General features: G+C 43.0%; 1 protein-coding gene across 4 annotated transcripts; it reads right to left on the bottom strand.

Moving 5' to 3' along the window:
* Positions 1-2,883: 2,883 nt before the first annotated feature.
* Positions 2,884-17,013, bottom strand: LOC123513851 (TAR DNA-binding protein 43-like). Of its 4 annotated transcripts, none has more exons than XM_045271269.1 (5): positions 16,663-17,013; positions 11,799-11,968; positions 8,040-8,198; positions 7,248-7,358; positions 2,884-6,605 (listed from the first exon to the last, which is right to left on the bottom strand). In XM_045271269.1, exons 1-5 carry the CDS (start codon positions 16,904-16,906, stop codon positions 5,841-5,843), a joined length of 1,449 nt encoding a protein of 482 aa, XP_045127204.1. In that variant the 5' UTR covers positions 16,907-17,013; the 3' UTR covers positions 2,884-5,840. The 4 variants fall into 4 exon arrangements, with proteins under 4 accessions (XP_045127204.1, XP_045127213.1, XP_045127222.1 ...); XM_045271278.1 differs by having other exon boundaries at positions 8,058-8,198; XM_045271287.1 differs by lacking the exon at positions 7,248-7,358.
* Between the last annotated feature and the right edge of the window lie 874 nt (positions 17,014-17,887).

Below are 17,887 nucleotides of genomic sequence, written 5' to 3'. Positions count from 1 at the left end.
ATTAATAGTGGTACCCATATTAGGGCCCATATCACCACCCAAGCTCATCTTGAGTGTAACCACCTAGAACCTGCTGGGTATCATGGTGATATGTAGGTAACTTTAAACAACTCGACAAATGGCAAAGTGTTTTAAGGCTGTACGTGGTGGGATTCGAACCTACGGGAGTGGAGGAGGCAGGACGGAGCCCTGGGATGAGTGACCAGGGCCCGGGTGGGCGACACCATTACTGCTCGTTACGCCTACCGTCTATTCCATATCTAAACTATTTTCACTCTCATGTGTAGAATAAACCTAATAATAAGTGAATGGCACACACAATACCTTAAATAGGGTTGTGGTGAAGGTAGGCAATGCTGACTTGTTGGCTTGCAGTGCTGGCAGTTCACTGTTCACTGTTCACCCTTGTCCTTAATTGACTCTTGACTCTTAATAATTATTGAGGCGCCTTCACTCGTTTGACCTGCAGCCGTAGGTGTGTTTGTAATGGCAGTACGTGCACTAGTATAAATGTCTGTGATAACTAAATATTACTACATCTGTTACTAATATACTTCCACAAGTTTCATAGATCGATTTATTGGTTATTGTGACATCTTTATTTTCGATATCGAGTCCAGCTATATTTTGTTTAAGCATTAAATACTAAAACGGTTTCTAGTTTTACAGCGAGTGTTTGCATCTCCCGCGGGTGAAAAAAAAAAAAAAAGTTTGAAGGGTTGACTATAGTATTTTTCATTTTTATCAATATGGCCTCAATTTTTTTTTTTTTTTTTACAACATACCTAGGTAAATTGATAAGTAGGTATACATCTATCATTTATCTATCTTCCTATCTAAGAATTTATTCACTTATCAATCTGCCTACCTATATATCTATCTGTCCATTTACCTATCAAATTACCTTCTTATCTATCTCCACACAAGCGTACACATATTGCCGCTTGTCTACCTACCTCCACACAAGCTTACCGTGATTAACAAACTGGCATGGATGGGTGGTGGCAAGAGTGTTTGGTGCCGGGGTGTGGGTGTTGGGTGTTGGGGGGGGCGTGGCATTACTGGGTTGGGTGCAAGAGTTGATCAGGGTATTCTCAACCTTCCATCGCTTTCTCTGCTTCACTCCTGAACTCCCTGCCTGCCTGCTTCTGTATTTCCATTAAACTTTGATCGAAGTAAGCCAGTCATCAGTTTACTTTACGAAAATAAATAAAAAATAAATAATAACAATAATAATAATAATAATCATAAAGACACATGTACTGTCAAAATATGTCAATAATCCGTCTGTTTCTGTTCTTTTCGTCCTTTTCAAACCTTTTTTTTTCTTTTCCTTCTTTCATCTATCAGCTTTCCCAACAGTACTTGTATCATTTAATCACATTTGCATTAAGAGGGAGGTTTACAGACATTTATCCGTGTTTTGGCTCATTCTTTCGGCACTGTAAGGGGATTGGTGACAGTGGGTTTTTTCTCCTTGTTCCCCTTGGCCAGTCTTTCCTTATAAAAAGAAAAGTCAGGAAAATCAATAAAAGAAAATAAGTCTTTACAACCAAAGTAAAATAAAAAGTAAATAAACTGAAGGTAAAAACTGTAAACTTACCAAATCTTCACCACAGCACCAACTCTTGTTCATGACTGATCACAGCACCACCTCTTGTTCATCACAGCTCACCTTGTTTCTCCTCATTGCAGCATCACCTCTTGTAGTCTTGTTCCTATCACCACTGCAGCACCATCTCTTGTTCCTCACCACCACCACAGCACCATCTCTTGCTCATCACCACCACCACAGCACCATCTCTTGTTCCTAATCACCAGGTGCGTTTCTAGATCCCCTGGGGGCCCTAGGCAAGAAGGACCATGGGCCAGAATAATGATGAATGAAGTTCAGGACAACGGATCAATAAATACATGACTCCTGCTAGTGGATGGGGCCCCGCCCAATTAGGGGGATTAGGTGTCATGTTCCAAGTTGTGTCCTCTCTTTTTGTAAGTGACAGGAGCGAGTGTCTTAACATGGTAGTCCTGCTCCACATGCAATATCAGCCGTCCCTCAGGACCCCGGGCAAATGCCTATGTTGCATAACCCATTGCTATGCCTCTGCTAATCACCACCACAGCACCACCTTGTTTCTCCTTACCACATCACCTTTAGTTCACCATCACCTCTTGTTTCACATCACCACAGCACCTCTTGTACCTCATCACAGCATCACCTTATTTCTCCTTACCACAGCGTCACCAGAACTTCACCACATCACCACCTCTCGTTCCCTTGAAAAGCATCTCATTCACCAACATTTTAAAGTACGTTACCAGTTATTTCACTTTGACTCCTGTAACATTCACTTTTGTTCTTTAATTCACCAGACTTCATAACTCACTGGACCTTCAATACTGTTAGGCTCATTTCGTTGTGAAGACTGTGGCCATTAATCTTCTAATCTCCATAGACTTGCTAATGTCAATATCATCATCTAATTATGCCCAATTATCAAGTGAAAATGTGTCCCAGTTAGTAGAAATGGCAAAACATCCTTGAAATGCTAAACAACCTCCACCAGAGCCATTAACCCCTTCAGTACTTTTGACACATTTACATTTTCATTCTGGTTACTATTTAGTGATTATATACAGCTTCAGAAACTCATAAGATTAAAATTGTCAAAACTGTGGCCATTTATCTTCTGACCTCCATAGACCCTTGCTAATGTCAATAAAATGGTCCAATTGTACACAAAATAATCTCAAGGTAAAAATACATCCCATTACTGAAGAGGTTAAAACACAAAAAAAATTAAAAATAAAATAAATAAATAAATAAATAAATAAAATTAAAAAATATATAGAAGAGGGATATTATGATGGAAACAAGTGAGAGTAGCTGTGAATCCTTTATTAAGACAGAGCACGCTAGTAATACAGCCACACACACACACACCAGAAGGACAACGGTAGACTCACATATACCATCAACTCGTCACAAACACCATCATCCGAAACATCATCCAGCTTGCGAGACACGGTCGTTCATCTCACGCACAGCACATCCCTGGATTCACCGCTATGCACACCAGCTGTCACCATTCACATACCCGCCACCATCACCATCATCACCAATATCAACACCAGCAGCACATCTCAATCTTTCTCCATCTGCACATTCTCAGGGTACCAGACACCAGTCATCTTTCTTCCAGTACATGCACATACCAGTCATGTGTCTCTCCCCAACCCTTATCTACCCTGGCCCTACTGCCGCTACCTACCACACACCTGCTCCACCTGTCACCTGTCTGCCTTGCCCTCTCCTGTTCCAAGTGATGCACACCCTATCCCTGCACTAACTGGACTTTTGATAACCAAGCCTAAGGTGACATCCACACTGAGTGACAAAGCTGTCCCAGGGAAGAAGATGGTACTAAATGTAATGGTGTGGCTTTTTTTAGTTTTAGTTTTTAATGAACTACTAGTGAGAAACATCCAGATGACGCCAAGGGAAAGGTATACGTAGTGCCACGCATCCACCAGACAGACTAGCAGCCAGCTCCTGTCGTCACACACACCACTCGCCGCCCACTGGCAGGACACGCACTTTTGTACCTTCCTACAATTTAATGTTGAGAAACTCACAGCACACACTTTTAATAAAGGGCCTGTATGGAGTCATGTACACCTCGTATATGAGTGAAACCTACACAAATGTTATTGATATCTTGGGTGAAATGAATGGAAGGAAAAAAAACAATGTCTTATCATTTGTGAGACTATTCCTTATCAACCGTACAGAAATACACTCATGCCAAAAAACTAAAATCAGAATTCTTTCATTTATGACTGAGAAAGCTTATGGTCAATCCAAGGCCTGCTTGTTAAATCTTACATGGCTCTGTCACACCTCCTTTCAACGGTGGGTCAGAGGAGGGCAGGAAGGCTGGCGGCGGCGGTGGCAGCGGCACTGTCGCCTCTCTACTACTACAGCAACAACTCCAATCAATATCATCAAACTAAACATTGGAACAAAACACTTCCTTTGTTAATGAACCAAAAAAGAATACCTGCACACACATCTTGTTACTTCATAAATGCCACATTGAACAAGCCCTGAGGGGCAAGGCTTCCACTGTGGGAAAGTTCAGCGTAATGGAACAGTACAGTACAGTACACCATACTGACGACCAGCCTTCCTGCCTCCACCTGCCCGCTTCTGACCACCATGCTCAACACACAGACTTTGTACTGTGATTCCCAGGTCAGTGACCTCGGCAACACTGAGAGGTGAGGTCAGGTGAGGTCAAGGTAATAATTGCCCCTTCCCCAGAATATGTATTTGTAATGTAAAGCAAGAGGTTTATTGCCATGAACACATTTTTGCCCAAAGCTTTTAAGACTGAAATCTCTTCCTCCTTTCACACAATTTTGACACCAACTGAAATTCATGGGCAATACACTTCCACCTCTTATACTTTCCTAGACAAGAATTGAAGGAAAAAGACTTGTGCAGTAGTAGTAGTGCTCAGAGACAGAATGCTAAGCAATAAGATCTGTTGAGCAGGGTGTTAAGGGGCAAGAGTCTACACTAGATCAATGAGACTCATGCACTTTTTGGTTACCATAAACAGATGCACTCCAAGTATTAAAATAGAGAGAGGCCAATGCTCATACACCACTTCCAAAATATATCAATTTGTAGCATGACACACACTCATAGCTTGTTGGCCTTCCTAGTCTACACACTCAGGGCTTCCTCGGTCACACCTCACACTGGCAAATATCGAGTCTGTGATTAGAGTGAGAAACATGATAATAACTAAGTGAAGCAGCAAGCAATTCCTGGTGCACTCAGTCCCTCCACGTGGCCGTCCCCCTCGGCGAGCCGGGTGGGACGGCCCCAGGAGCACACACACCGTACCGGGAATCACCGACCTCTCACCATTTTGCAGTAAACAAACACACTATATACAAGACTCCTGGTTCCACACTGTTCACATAGGGCGAACAGCTACACTATTAAGGGGGGACAAAAGCAAGAAAGTGTGACCTTAGATTACATTGGTGTCATGAAGCAGGTTGGAAAAAATCAACTGTCAACTGTAACATTTATAACAGCATTTCATGAGAACGGTATGGAGCCAGGCTCATGGTACTGATTGTTGCCTCAGCCCTCCCCGCACATCAGGGGAGCGTAAGGGCGGCGACGGTGGCGCCGTTACACTTCCCTAAGGGTGGGGAGGCTCTCTCTCACGCGACTGAGACTTCCACACCCACTTAACCAAACTTTTTGCACAACCCTGGCATTGGCAAGCTCTGCCATCCACACGTCCATACCACTCTCAGTACAATGGCGCTGTCACACATGCCCGGTCACTTTCCTGGGGGCAGGAGCCACACTCGGGCCTGCCCCGGGAGGCTACACACAGCGAGAGGAGCGCTCTTACAATCATACCATGTGTTCCGCTACGGCTGCAACACTCGAGGCTACACCCACCCATACATGACCACCACACCAAATGATACACACTAAGCGTGAATATTATTATAGTTAAAGTGAATACTATGCTAAGTCTATGGAGCATGCTTGAGACAAGGGAAGAGGGAGTGTTGACATGACCACACACACATAACACCCCTGAGCCACCCCCTCTGCCTTTGCAGGCCGCTAACATTAGAATATTCAGCACACTCAAAAATGGATGTAAACATTCTGACAACATCTTCACCACTACCACCATCATCATCATCACTCTTCAACTACTACTTGTTCATCACGGCCTGGTGTCATCATCCACTCCTCAGCCATCCAGGTCTGCCGTACATCTGTCATCTCTCTCTCTCTCTTACATGTCATACCTGTTGTACTTGTCACGGCCCCCCTGAGAAGGCCCCCAAGACCCCCCCTGACTGCCATCACCCCAGCTCCCCCCACTGGAGCCCCCAGTGCCCCAGCTACCATGACTACCTCCTCCTCCACCTCCAGTCTGGTTAACTGGAGGGGGGTTGCTCGGAGGACCCCCCTGGCTCGGCTGACCCCCCTGGCTGTACCCCGGAGCCTGTGTCCCATCCTGGTTCTGCTGCTGCAGGTTGCCCAGTAGCCCCCAGCTGGCCTGACTCAGAGCTGCCAGCATAGGCATAGTCAGCGCCCCCATATTGAGAGGGTTGACATTCTGCCCACTGCCCTGCCCACCCTGACCCGACCCCAGCCCCAGGGACGTGCCAAGAGCAGCCAGGTTGGGCATGTCCCGACTCCCCGCCTGATTCCAGCTTCCCCCATTGTTCATACCCCCACCATAACTGCCGTACTGCCCATAACGGCCATCCATGCGCCCGCCACGCCCAAAAGGGCCGCGGTTTGGGTCACTCTTGGGCGCGGCGTTGGACACATGGACAGACGTACCCTTCACTATGTGGTCCTCCCCACACAGATTCTGAGCTACTTCAGGATCTAGGAAAGTGACAAAGGCAAAGGCCCTGAATGGCTTAGGAATGAAAACATCGGTGACCTCACCAAACTTGCTGAAGTACTCGCGCAGGTCGTCCGCGGTGATGTCTTCGGTGCAGCGGCCGATGAACACCTTGCTGTTCACCTGCTGAACTTGGCCTTCCTGCAGAGGGACAGCAGTTAGTAACACACAACCCCTTACGCCCAATGAGGTGAAGGCGGCCCCAGGAGAGCTGGCGACTCCAGCCGGCGCAAGGGACTGGCGGCTAGACTGGCCGGGGCACAAGGCTGGGCAGAATGTGGTTGGCCATCGTTTCAAAAACTAACTGGTCAATGCTGCTCATTGAGTGTTGAGCTGAGTGACTGAAGGGGCCTTCACACTAGGCACATTTCCCCCAACCAACCAACCACCAACCCACCCTGGCTTGCTGCTTGGTTGGTTGGGCATGCGATGAGCAAGCGTTGATCAGCCTTGCTCACCGTTCAGTCGGTGAGCCATCGCTCATACTAGGACCAAAACACCAAACAAGCTTTTCGTGTATCATCAATAAGTCATTAAATACTCAATTAAAGCTAAGAACTAAAAAAGCTGAACAAAATTTGAAAGAACATGTTGACCTCTGGTCGCAATGAAGTGATTGATTAATAGGATAGGTTCTACAGTGATACGTCAGAAACTCTTAGGAAGTCATTGATGAGTGACGTGCAATGTTTAAGGATATCAAGTTGAAAGTAGCCTTTTCCCCAACATTATGCTATTAGTCATAATATTGTCATAATAGTTAAAACATGAACGGTGGCTTACGCGCGGCGGAAGATTCCCCATGCCTGGCCAATCAGCGTGCGACGCCAAACCCATCGGCCATTGAAACTCGTTGGCTCCAAAAGGTTGCTGTTGGTCGTACAGTGAGGCGCTCTGTCCCAATGTGAGGGGATCAGGAGGTTGTTGGTGAAACGAGCAACCGTTTGGATGAGCAATGGTTGGAGGAAATGTGCTAGTGTGAAGGCTCCTTGACTCTCTCATGATAGCAATGAACACTGAATGCATGGAAAGCTGATTTTGGTCTCAACAAAACTGAACACTGACAACAATGATGGCTTGAGATTTTGGAAGCATCATGACTGATTCTAATAATTTCACTGCATTTGTTTTTATACTTTTCAGATTGTTTTCTGGATTAGCACTCATCCAGAGGCTTCAAATGGAATGTGTGACAACTACAAAAGATAGAAGAAAAGTGACAGAGCCAACCACAGCACTGGCCTCTCAAACCAGACTGGCTGATAAAGTTGGCATGCAATGATATTTAAAATTACATATTGCAATCAACATTAGTCCATTGGCCTTTGGCATACAAGTATATCAGGGGGTGGGATGGGGAGGGGTAGATCTTATCCTATATATACACACAATATATCACAACATACATATATCACAAACAATAATAATGATGATAATGATAATGATAATAATAATAATAATAATAATAATAATAATAATAATAATAGACATATTTCATCAAGAGATATATATACACAGATATATTCATGGCATCTTTTTCTGACTGTTCTAACATCCAGACAGAACAAGACTTACATAACAAGGGTGTGTTACCTTCGAGTTGGGAATCTTCACGTCACACAGCCGCCCGTCAATCATGTGCCGCTGGGAGAGGACGCGCACCTGAGTCTCGTAATTGCCAAACCGAATGAAACCAAACCCTTTACTCTGGTTGGTCTTGGGATCCTTCTTAACCTGTGGGGGGGAGAGAGAAAGCCTTGGTTAGTGGACAGCACATGAAAACTAAATAAACAACAACAATAACACTTTCTCTACACACACCTGGCTTCAACATTGACCTTGCATACAGATCACAAGAACACCACTAATATTCAGCTCCCTTTTCACAACTGGCTTAAGCTCTTCAGTACAGGGACACGTTTTTACCATGAGTTTTGGGTGTGATTAGATGATTTTATTGATATTAGCAAGGGTCTATGGAGGTCAGAAGATTAATGGTCAGTCTTCAGTATTTTAATCCCCACAAGTTTCTGAAGCTGTGTAAAATTAAATAGTAACCAGAAAGAATATGGACACTTTTTTTTAGCATTTTAAGAATTTGACTTTTTTTAGCATTTATTTATTTATCATTTTTTTCTTTAGCATTTAAGACAGTTCAACATTTTTGGGACATTTTAAGACAGTTTGGCTTTGATGAGACTACTTTATTGACATTAGGAAGGGTCTATGGAGGTCAGAAGATTAATGGCCTGAGTCTTCACTATTCTAATCCACACACAAGTTTCTGAACCTGTATAAAATCACCAAATATGGAAATGTGCTCTGGTAGTGAAGGGATTAAGGACAGGTTGAATAAGACTGACCTAACCTATGGGTGAACTATGAGAGGTTACAAGATGGATGACCTAAGGATAAGATAGGGTAAATTAGCTTGCTTGGTTTTGGTGCTTTATCCTATTATCCTTACTCTCACAGACTAAGAAAGCATACTTCACCTGCCTCTACCCCACACCTCACCCCCTCTCTCACTCCTGACACCTTCAGACCAGTAGAGGAAGGGGTGTCTAGCCTAACCTAACCACACCTCACCCGCCTCTCTTCCAACATACCTCATCCACCTCTCTCTCTCCCAGCACCTCCATACCAGTAGGGGAGGAGGTGTCTTAAACTAACAAAGCATACCTCCTCACCTCTCCTCCAGCACACCTCACACACTCTCACTCTCTCTCCCTCTCCCTCTCTCCAGCCCAGTAGGGGAGGTGTCTAATCTACCATGACCTTTAAACTCGTACAGATGGAAATAAAAGAAGGAGACGCTGATGTATGTTTTGACAAGTGTGCTGTGTATACTCTGCAACAACACCCACCACCACCACCACCACTACCATACTCTAAGCTGTCCACCACCACCACTACCACTCATCTACAACCACCTCCATCAGTCCACTTCCCTACCGCCACCACCAGTCTCAGTGAACCAGTTAGTACCAATGTCCTTCCTTGGTCTCCCACTCTAGTTTAAACCTGTTACCTCCAATTCTGGCTGTCTGTTATGGGAATGTCACCTGTCATATCTCGAGTCCTTAGTTTGGGAAGTGTTGCCTCTTGCTAATACGTAATAAGTACATGTGATGGTTTACTAAGGGTTTACGACTTGCTGACAATAAGTTCTGATGCTTTTAGTAAGGGAAATGTCAAATCTTACCATAATAATAATAATAATAATAATAATAATAATAATAATAATAATAATAATAATAATAACAATAATAATAATAATAATAATAATAATAATACTTTAGTTTGTAATGAAGTGCTAATAATAAGTACGTGATGGTTTACTAAGGGAATATCGACTCTTGCTGACAATACACCTAATAATCAGCTAAGAGGAAATGTGTAATCGTGTCCAACCAATACTGTATCATCATCTTGGTTTGTTATGGAAGTGTTGCCTCTTGCTAATAATAAGTAGATGTGATGGTTTACTAAGGGAATAATGACTCCTGCTAACAATAAGTTCTGATGCTTTAAGTAAGGGAAATGTCAAAGCTTGTTCCAACAATTATAGTAAGACCTCAGTTTGTTATGGAAGTGTTGCCTCTTGCTAATAATAAGTAGATGTGATCGTTTACTAAGGGAATAATGACTCCTGCTAACAATACTAATAAAGTCATAGTAAAACCTCAGTTTGTTACAGAAATGCTGCCAATCACAATAATAATAAAGTTCCAATTGTTTACTGAGAATATAAACTCTGGCTGACAACACTAAATTCTGACTTATGTGAAGGAAATATGAACTCTTTACACCTCCAATCATTAAAAGACCTCAGTTTGCTAAGAAATTACTCCCTCTTGTTAACAATGCTAAGTAGTTTGACAGTTTACAAAGGGAATACACTCTTCCTGACAACACCAATAATTTCTGATAGTTTTATGGAGGAAATGTGAACTCTTACACCTCCAGTCATAGCAAGACCTGTTTTGTTATGATAATACTACCTCTTGCTAACAATACTAAGCAGTTCTTACAGTTTACCAAGTGAATATCGACTGTTGCTAACAATACTGATAATTTCAAAGTTTTATGAAGGAAATGTGAACTCTTACACCTTCAGTCATAAAAAGATTAATTTCTAATGGATTTACTACGTCTTGTTAACAATAAAAAGTTCTGACTGCTCACTAAGGGAATCTCAACCCCTGCTAACAATACCGATAATTTCCAACAATTTTATGAAAGAAATGTGAACTCTTACACCTCCACTCAAAAAGATTTCAGTTTCTTATCGATTTACTACCTCTTGTTAACAATAAGAAGTTCTGACTGTTTGCTAAGGGAATCTCAACCCCTGCTAACAATACCGATAATTTCCAACAGTTTTATGAAGGAAATGTGAACTCTTACACCTCCAGTCATAAAAAGATTTGTTTCTAATGGATTTACTAACTCTTGTTAACAATAAGAAGTTCTGACTGTTTACTAAGGGAATCTCAACCCCTGCTAACAATACTGATAATTTCCAACAGTTTTATGAAGTAAATGTGAACTCTTACATCTAAGTGCTAGCAAGACTTGTTTGTCATGAATATACTGCAGCTTGCTAACAATACTAATCATTTCCGACTGTTTTATGAAGGAAACATGAACTCTATCTCCAGTCACAGTAAGATCTTTTTGTTAATAAAATACTGCCTCTTGCTAACTATACAAAATTCAGACATTTTTATTGAGGAAACGTCAACTTATATACCTGCAAACATATTAACCTTGTAAAGTAATGACCCTGCCTGATTGTGACTTAGTGGTAGAGCAGTGAGTCAGTCTGTGGTCAGTGTGAAGGCTGCCATTATCTCAACACTTGCCCCTCTGCCTCCTGCTATCAATCACCCCTTCACAGCACAAGTGGAGAGAGAGAGAGAGAGAGAGAGAGAGAGAGAGAGAGAGAGAGAGAGAGAGAGAGAGAGAGAGAGAGAGAGAGAGAGAGAGAGAAAAAATACATGTTACACATCACTTGTGCCAACACCTAATCCTGCAACTACTTTAAATATCTATAAATATGAGAATATTTACACCTAACACACACACACACTACCTTACACCACCACACCACCTATCAACACACACACACACACACGTCCATAACACACTACCTTCCAACAGCACCACACACACACATACACAAACACTAGTCCCCAACACACTACCTTAAACAACAGCACCAAACAAACACACACACAAACACTAGTCCCCAACACACTACCTTAAACAACAGCACACACACACACACACACACACACACACACACACACACCAGTCCACAAAGCTTACCTGAGCCATGAGAACTTCCCCGAAAGGCTCAAAGTACTCGCGCAGTTCCTTTTCAGTGGTCTTCCAAGGTAGGCCAAGCACAATGAGGTCAGAGCACCGTTGTTTGCTCTCCATGCGCTTGGTTTTGGACATAGAACTCTCCAGGTGATCATCGCTCTTACGCTTGTTTTCTGCAGGAGAGAGAAAGGGATGCATTTTAGTGGTGTTAAGAGATAAAGCACTTGTTTGCTGCTGGAGAGAGAGAAAGGACATGTTTTAGTGGTATTAAGAGATAGAGAAATAGAAAGGACGCATTTTAGAGGTATTAAGAGGGAGAGAAGAGAAAGGACACATTTTAGTGGTATTAAAAGATAAGAGTGCCTGTTTTCTGCAGGGAGATAGAGAGAGAAAGGACATGTTTGAGTGATACTAAGATATAGAGGACTTATTTTCTGGAGAGAGAGAGAGAGAGAGAGAGAGAGAGAGAGAGAGAGAGAGAGAGAGAGAGAGAGAGAGAGAGAGAGAGAGAGAGAGAGAGAGAGAGAGAGAGAGACATATAAGAACATTAAATGACTGTGTGGATGGGTGGATGGGAGCAAGATGGATCACAGGTGGATAGAAGCTAGGGTTTATTCTATCAGCTCTGACTGTCAACTGAGTGGGGTTTTATTTCCTTTATATATTTGTTACCCTTGGCCAGTCCTATTCACATAAATATAATAAAATAAATAAGCAAAACACAATAAATAAATGCTAGGAGGTCCTTCATCTTTATTTAGAAACCTAATTTATACTGGTTAGTTGCTGTGTTAGGTGGACAGAGGTGGATAAAAAAAATACAGGTGGAATAGAGGTAGATAGAAATGGTAAATGGATGAGAGATGGATAGAAACTAAGATGGATAGGAGAGAGAGACTGATAAGAGGAAAAAATAGCTAGAGATGATAGATGGAAAGAATGATAGGTGGATGGAAGAGAGGCAAATAAGAGTGGCTTTGAGGAGATAGTGAAGAAAAAGATGGATGAGGAAAAATAGGTGGAAAAATCAGATGGATAAGAGTTGATGAAAAAATGATAGGTGGATGGAAGTAAATAAGAGATAAGAGTGGATTTGAAGACAGATGGATAGGAAAGATAGGAAGATAAGAGGAAATATAGGTGGAAAGATAAGTGGATAAAAGATGGAAAAATGATAAGTAGGTAAGAGATAGTGGATTTGAAGATAGGTAAAGAGGGAAGATAGATAGATAAGGACAGGTGGATAAGAGGAGAGATACATGTATTAGAGGTATTAGAGGAAAGATAGGTGGAGTAAAGGTGAATAGGAATGATGGATGGATAAGTGGATAGGGATAACACTAGAGCAGAGGTGGATAAAACTCATACGGAGCCTGCCAAGTGATTTAGATTTGTGGAATAACAAAACTAAAGAATAACCATACACACAAAGAACTAAATAAATAAAGAATAAACAAACAAATACATAAATACCAAACGAACTTTTAATCTAGCTAAACAAGAACGAAAATATACAAAACTGCACATTTCATAAACATCTGAACTAAACACACACACACACACACCTGGAAAAGTACACGCGGTAGCCATAAAAATACCCTACATGAACTAGCGTGAGGCGGCGTGGTTGCTGTGGGAGACAACCAGTCCGCCACACTAAAAATAGCAAGATTTGGTAGCGATGGAGATAAAAACACCATAAAATCCATCGCTAGGCCGTGGGAAATGGTAGGCAATGGAAGGCAGTGAGAGGAAGAGAGAGATAGAGAAGCTGGGAGAGGCAAGCGGGAAGGGAGACGCGGGTTGGCGGGAGAGGGAGATGGAGAGGGAGGGAGAACGCCGGTCGGGAGAGGGAGGGAAGGAGGTACCGAGAGGGTAGCGACGCCGTGCCTCATCCCACATCACCACTACACCGGCCGGCATCTCATCCACATTCACCACCACACCGCCACCACCACCACACCCTCCAAATGTTCCAGGGAGGCACTGCTAGGCGCTCCCTGACACCCTGAACCCTAAGCCAGCACAAGGACTAAGGAAATGGTTGACTTGTTACGTAATAAGCACAACCGTGGCAACAGGCGTGGCTCCCCGGCGGTATATGATAACCCTCTTCCCCTCCCTCATTTTGCCTCTTTCCTCAACTCCAGAGCTCTCCACTAAACCGGTGTGAGGTGGAACACGTGTGGATGAGTTGCCCCGTCACCCCACAATCACCCACCGGCCACATCGCTCACCCACGGGTTAGGAAATGGACGGGAAATGTAGAAGAGGAGGAGCTGCGCGAGGCTTATATATTTTGATGTATTTACGGAGTCACATGCGATCTACGTGGCAATACAACACACAGGCTTGGCCACGTCATGTCCTTCCTCTGTGTGTTAGCGTTCAGTGGCGTAACACAGCGTGGGAGGCGAGAAACACTAACAGTGGACGGTATGCGCGGGAGATTCATGCTGGTAAACTGGTAATGGCCGCCGCTAGCCAGCCAGCCCGCTAAAACACCGCCGAGGCTTGCCGCATTCCACCAGCACTACACCACAACCACACGGAAGCACAGTCACGTGGCACAAACACCCAAGCCAGCGGGGAAAAAAGCCGGAAAATACAATAAATACAGAGGGAAATAGTTACTGGTGTGGCCTTCAAAAAAATGCCGATACCAGGGTGACTGAGCATGACTTGAGCCCCCGCGCCTGGGACTCAGCGGGGAGCCACCACGGGCACCCACCGCTGGCCGCCGCACCCAACCCTTCGTCAGGAGCGAGAAAAACCGGTAGAACTAGACCAGAGCTACGAAAATGGCTGCTGATCCCTAGCTAGCCTTCCAAAACCCTAAGATAACCCCACAGTACCTCTATGTAACACTGCTACTCACCCCACGCACAGCCCCCCCCCACACACCAAGCCACCATTCAAAGCCACAGACCACCACACACCACGGGAAAGCTAAAATAAGACAAACCTATGCAAACTAGCTGATAATGATACCCAACCCTGATACACTCAACACCACAAGACGCATCACCACACCATCGGGGCCGTGAAAATAGGATCTAAAAATGAGAGATGATAAACAGCCACAGTATCACATTAACCAATAAAAACCACCGGGTAATTAGAAGCAACACACGAACACACCAATCTCCCATCACTTCACCAGCATCACCATTTCCCAAGCACTCTTATATAACACTAAATAAACGCTGGGAGATGAAATACTGCCCTTAAAACCCTGAAAAATGAGTATTGGAAGGCCGGCACACTTAACCCTAACGCCCCAAAGACACCCTGATACGCCCTTCCCTTGCCAGAAGCACACAGAAGGACGAGAACTGACCCATGGGTTAGAATATATAAAGGAAATGGTTTAGCAAGCGAGACACGACCCTTAGCTAACCATGACATGAAAGAACCCTAATGAAGTGAGATTTATGAAATGGTAAGGGATAAAATAGATATAGTAAGATATGAATTAATATTTCAAGGGCAGTGCCAAAAGCGTAATGTTATTCAAAGTAACATAAGATTATTAATGTCCTTTAATGATTGGCAATGTAACGTAACGCACTACTTAACGAAAGGATTAAACTAGACAAACTAAATATAACCTTAAAAAAAAAAACGCTAATTTTCATTACGGATCGCATCGTATCATTCACACTACACCTCTCTGGTCCTGTAGTTTCTCTCCCATACCACCGTATCACTTACATACCACCCTACAAACACACACGTAGAAAACCAGTAGTGAAAACCTCAAAACGGCCACCACACTCAATGAACCAAGTCTACAACCTAACCCTAACCTGAAAGAGCGTCGAGACTAACCTAACCTAACCTCGTCTTGCCCTAATGACCGTCAATCATCAGACATGCATAAACACCGTTCCACCTATCAAAAAAAAATAAATAAATAAATAAACAAATATAATACGCATAAAGACAGTTCCAGACTTAAAACCAGCATAGAAAGACCGTTCCACCCTTATACCGGTAGTGAGTGTGTTCCACCCCTAAAATCATCAATGGAATCCTGAAAAAACAAGACTATCCACTCCCACCCATATCCCAGAGCCTCACCCTTAGAAAACGCATAGTTCCACCCATAAAAGTAATAAGCATTCATCGTTCCACCCCTAATACCGGCAGCGGAACTCTTAACATGGCTACCACACTTAGCAAACCTCAAACGTGTCCCTAACCTGACGTAACCACACTTAAGAGACCCTCACCCTTCAGAAACACGCAGAAAGGTATAGTTCCACCCATAAATTAATAGCGGAACCCTCAAAATATATACCTACCAAAACCTCACCTCTAGGAAACACGCAGAAAAGAGTTCCACCCATAAACCAGGCATAGAAAGACACTGTTCCACCCCTAAAACCGGTAGTGAGAGTTCCACCCGTAATATTAGTAATGAAACCCTGAAAATACAAACCTAACCAGACTCGACACACTTAAAGACCCTCACCTTTAGGAATCACCTAGAAAAAAGCCAGTTCCACACAAAATTAACAGCAAGGGAGACAGTTCCACCCACCAACCCCGCAGTAGACACCGTTCCATCCTTAATATTAATAGTGGAACCCTCAATTATCAATACCTACCCAAACCTCACCTTTAGGAAACACGAAGAGTTCCACATAAAATTAATAGCAAAAGAGTTCCACCAGTGACATTAACAGTGGAACCCTGAAACTTCGAACTGGCCAAACTTACCCAAACCTCACCTTAAGAAAACACACACAAGAGAGACAGTTCCACACAAAATGAAAAGAGACAGTTCCACCCACGATATTAATAGCGGAACCCTGAAAAAATACAACCTCTTAAAACTTACCGAAACCTCAGCGAATCTCACCTTTAGGAAACACGCAGAAGAAGACATAGTTCCAGCCTTCATCCGGAGCGTGCAGCCTGCCGTCCACCAGCCTGACGCCTCTCATGGAACGGCTCTCGGCATGGCGGTACTTGAGGCCGCACGCACCGGGGAACTGCGCCACGAGGGTCGACAGAAGCAGGGTATTGTCGTCCTCGGTGGGGATCTCAATGGGCTCGTCGTTCTCATCCTCGCACACTTGGATGTAGCAACTCATATTGACCATTAGGGGGTGTACGGTCGGGATATTCAGGGCGGCGTCTTCTGTGTGTCCTCCGCGGCGCGTCTCCACTGTGTCGCCTCACCGCGCTCCACTCGCTGTCCTCCCCGTGACGTCACTAGCGTTCTCCCGCCTCATTCACTGGTTCTTTTTCATCTTCTTGTGTTGTTTTGCGTGTTTTATTTTGTTTTTTTGGGGTGTGTTTGGTGGGTTTTATTTTTAGTTTTGGTTTTTTGTTTGTTTTGTTTTTTAAGGTTTTGTATTAAGGGAGTTTCTTTCCTGGTTTTTGTTTTTATCTTTGTACTTTGTTTTATATGTTTTATTTTGTTTTTGTGAGTGTTTTTGTTGTTTTTTTTTATTTTTGTTTTGTTTTTTGTTTGCTGTGGTTTCTTTGATTTGGTATCAAGGAAGTTTGGTTTCTTCTTTCTTTCCTGATTGTTTTCTCATCTTCACTCTTTGTTTTATTTGTTTTATTTGGTTTTGTGGGTGTTTTCGTTGTTTTTTATGTTTTTTCTGTTTGTTGTGGCTTCTATATTTTGATATCAAGGGAGTTTAGTTTCTTCTTTCCTGATTAATTTTTTTCCATTTTCACTCTTTGTTTTGCATGTTTTATTTAGTTTTTGTGGGTGTGTTTGTTGTTTTTGATCTGTAGTTTTGTTTTTTGTTTGTTGTGGTTTCTAGGGTTTTGTATTAAGCGAGTTTGGTTTCTTCTTTCATTTGTAACTCATTTTCTGGTTATTTTTCATTCCTTATACTTTGTTTTCCATGTTTTATTTTGTTTTTGTGGGTGTGTTTGTTGTTTTTCATTTATAGTTTTGTTTTTTGTTTGTTGTGGTTTCTATATTTTTTCCTGGTTATGTATAATCTTAATGTTTTATTTGGGGTGTTTTATTTTGCTTTTGTGAGTGTGTTTGGTGTTTGTTTGTTTTTTCAGTTTTTTTTTTTCTTATTCTTGCAGTGTTTAATGATAAGAGTGCTTAGTTTATT

The sequence above is a fragment of the Portunus trituberculatus genome, chromosome 5 (genome assembly GCF_017591435.1).
Source record: "Portunus trituberculatus isolate SZX2019 chromosome 5, ASM1759143v1, whole genome shotgun sequence".
Taxonomy (NCBI): Eukaryota; Metazoa; Arthropoda; class Malacostraca; order Decapoda; family Portunidae; genus Portunus; species Portunus trituberculatus.
The sequence above is the reverse complement of the archived record's forward strand: the minus strand, read 5'-3'. Positions and strand labels throughout refer to the sequence as shown.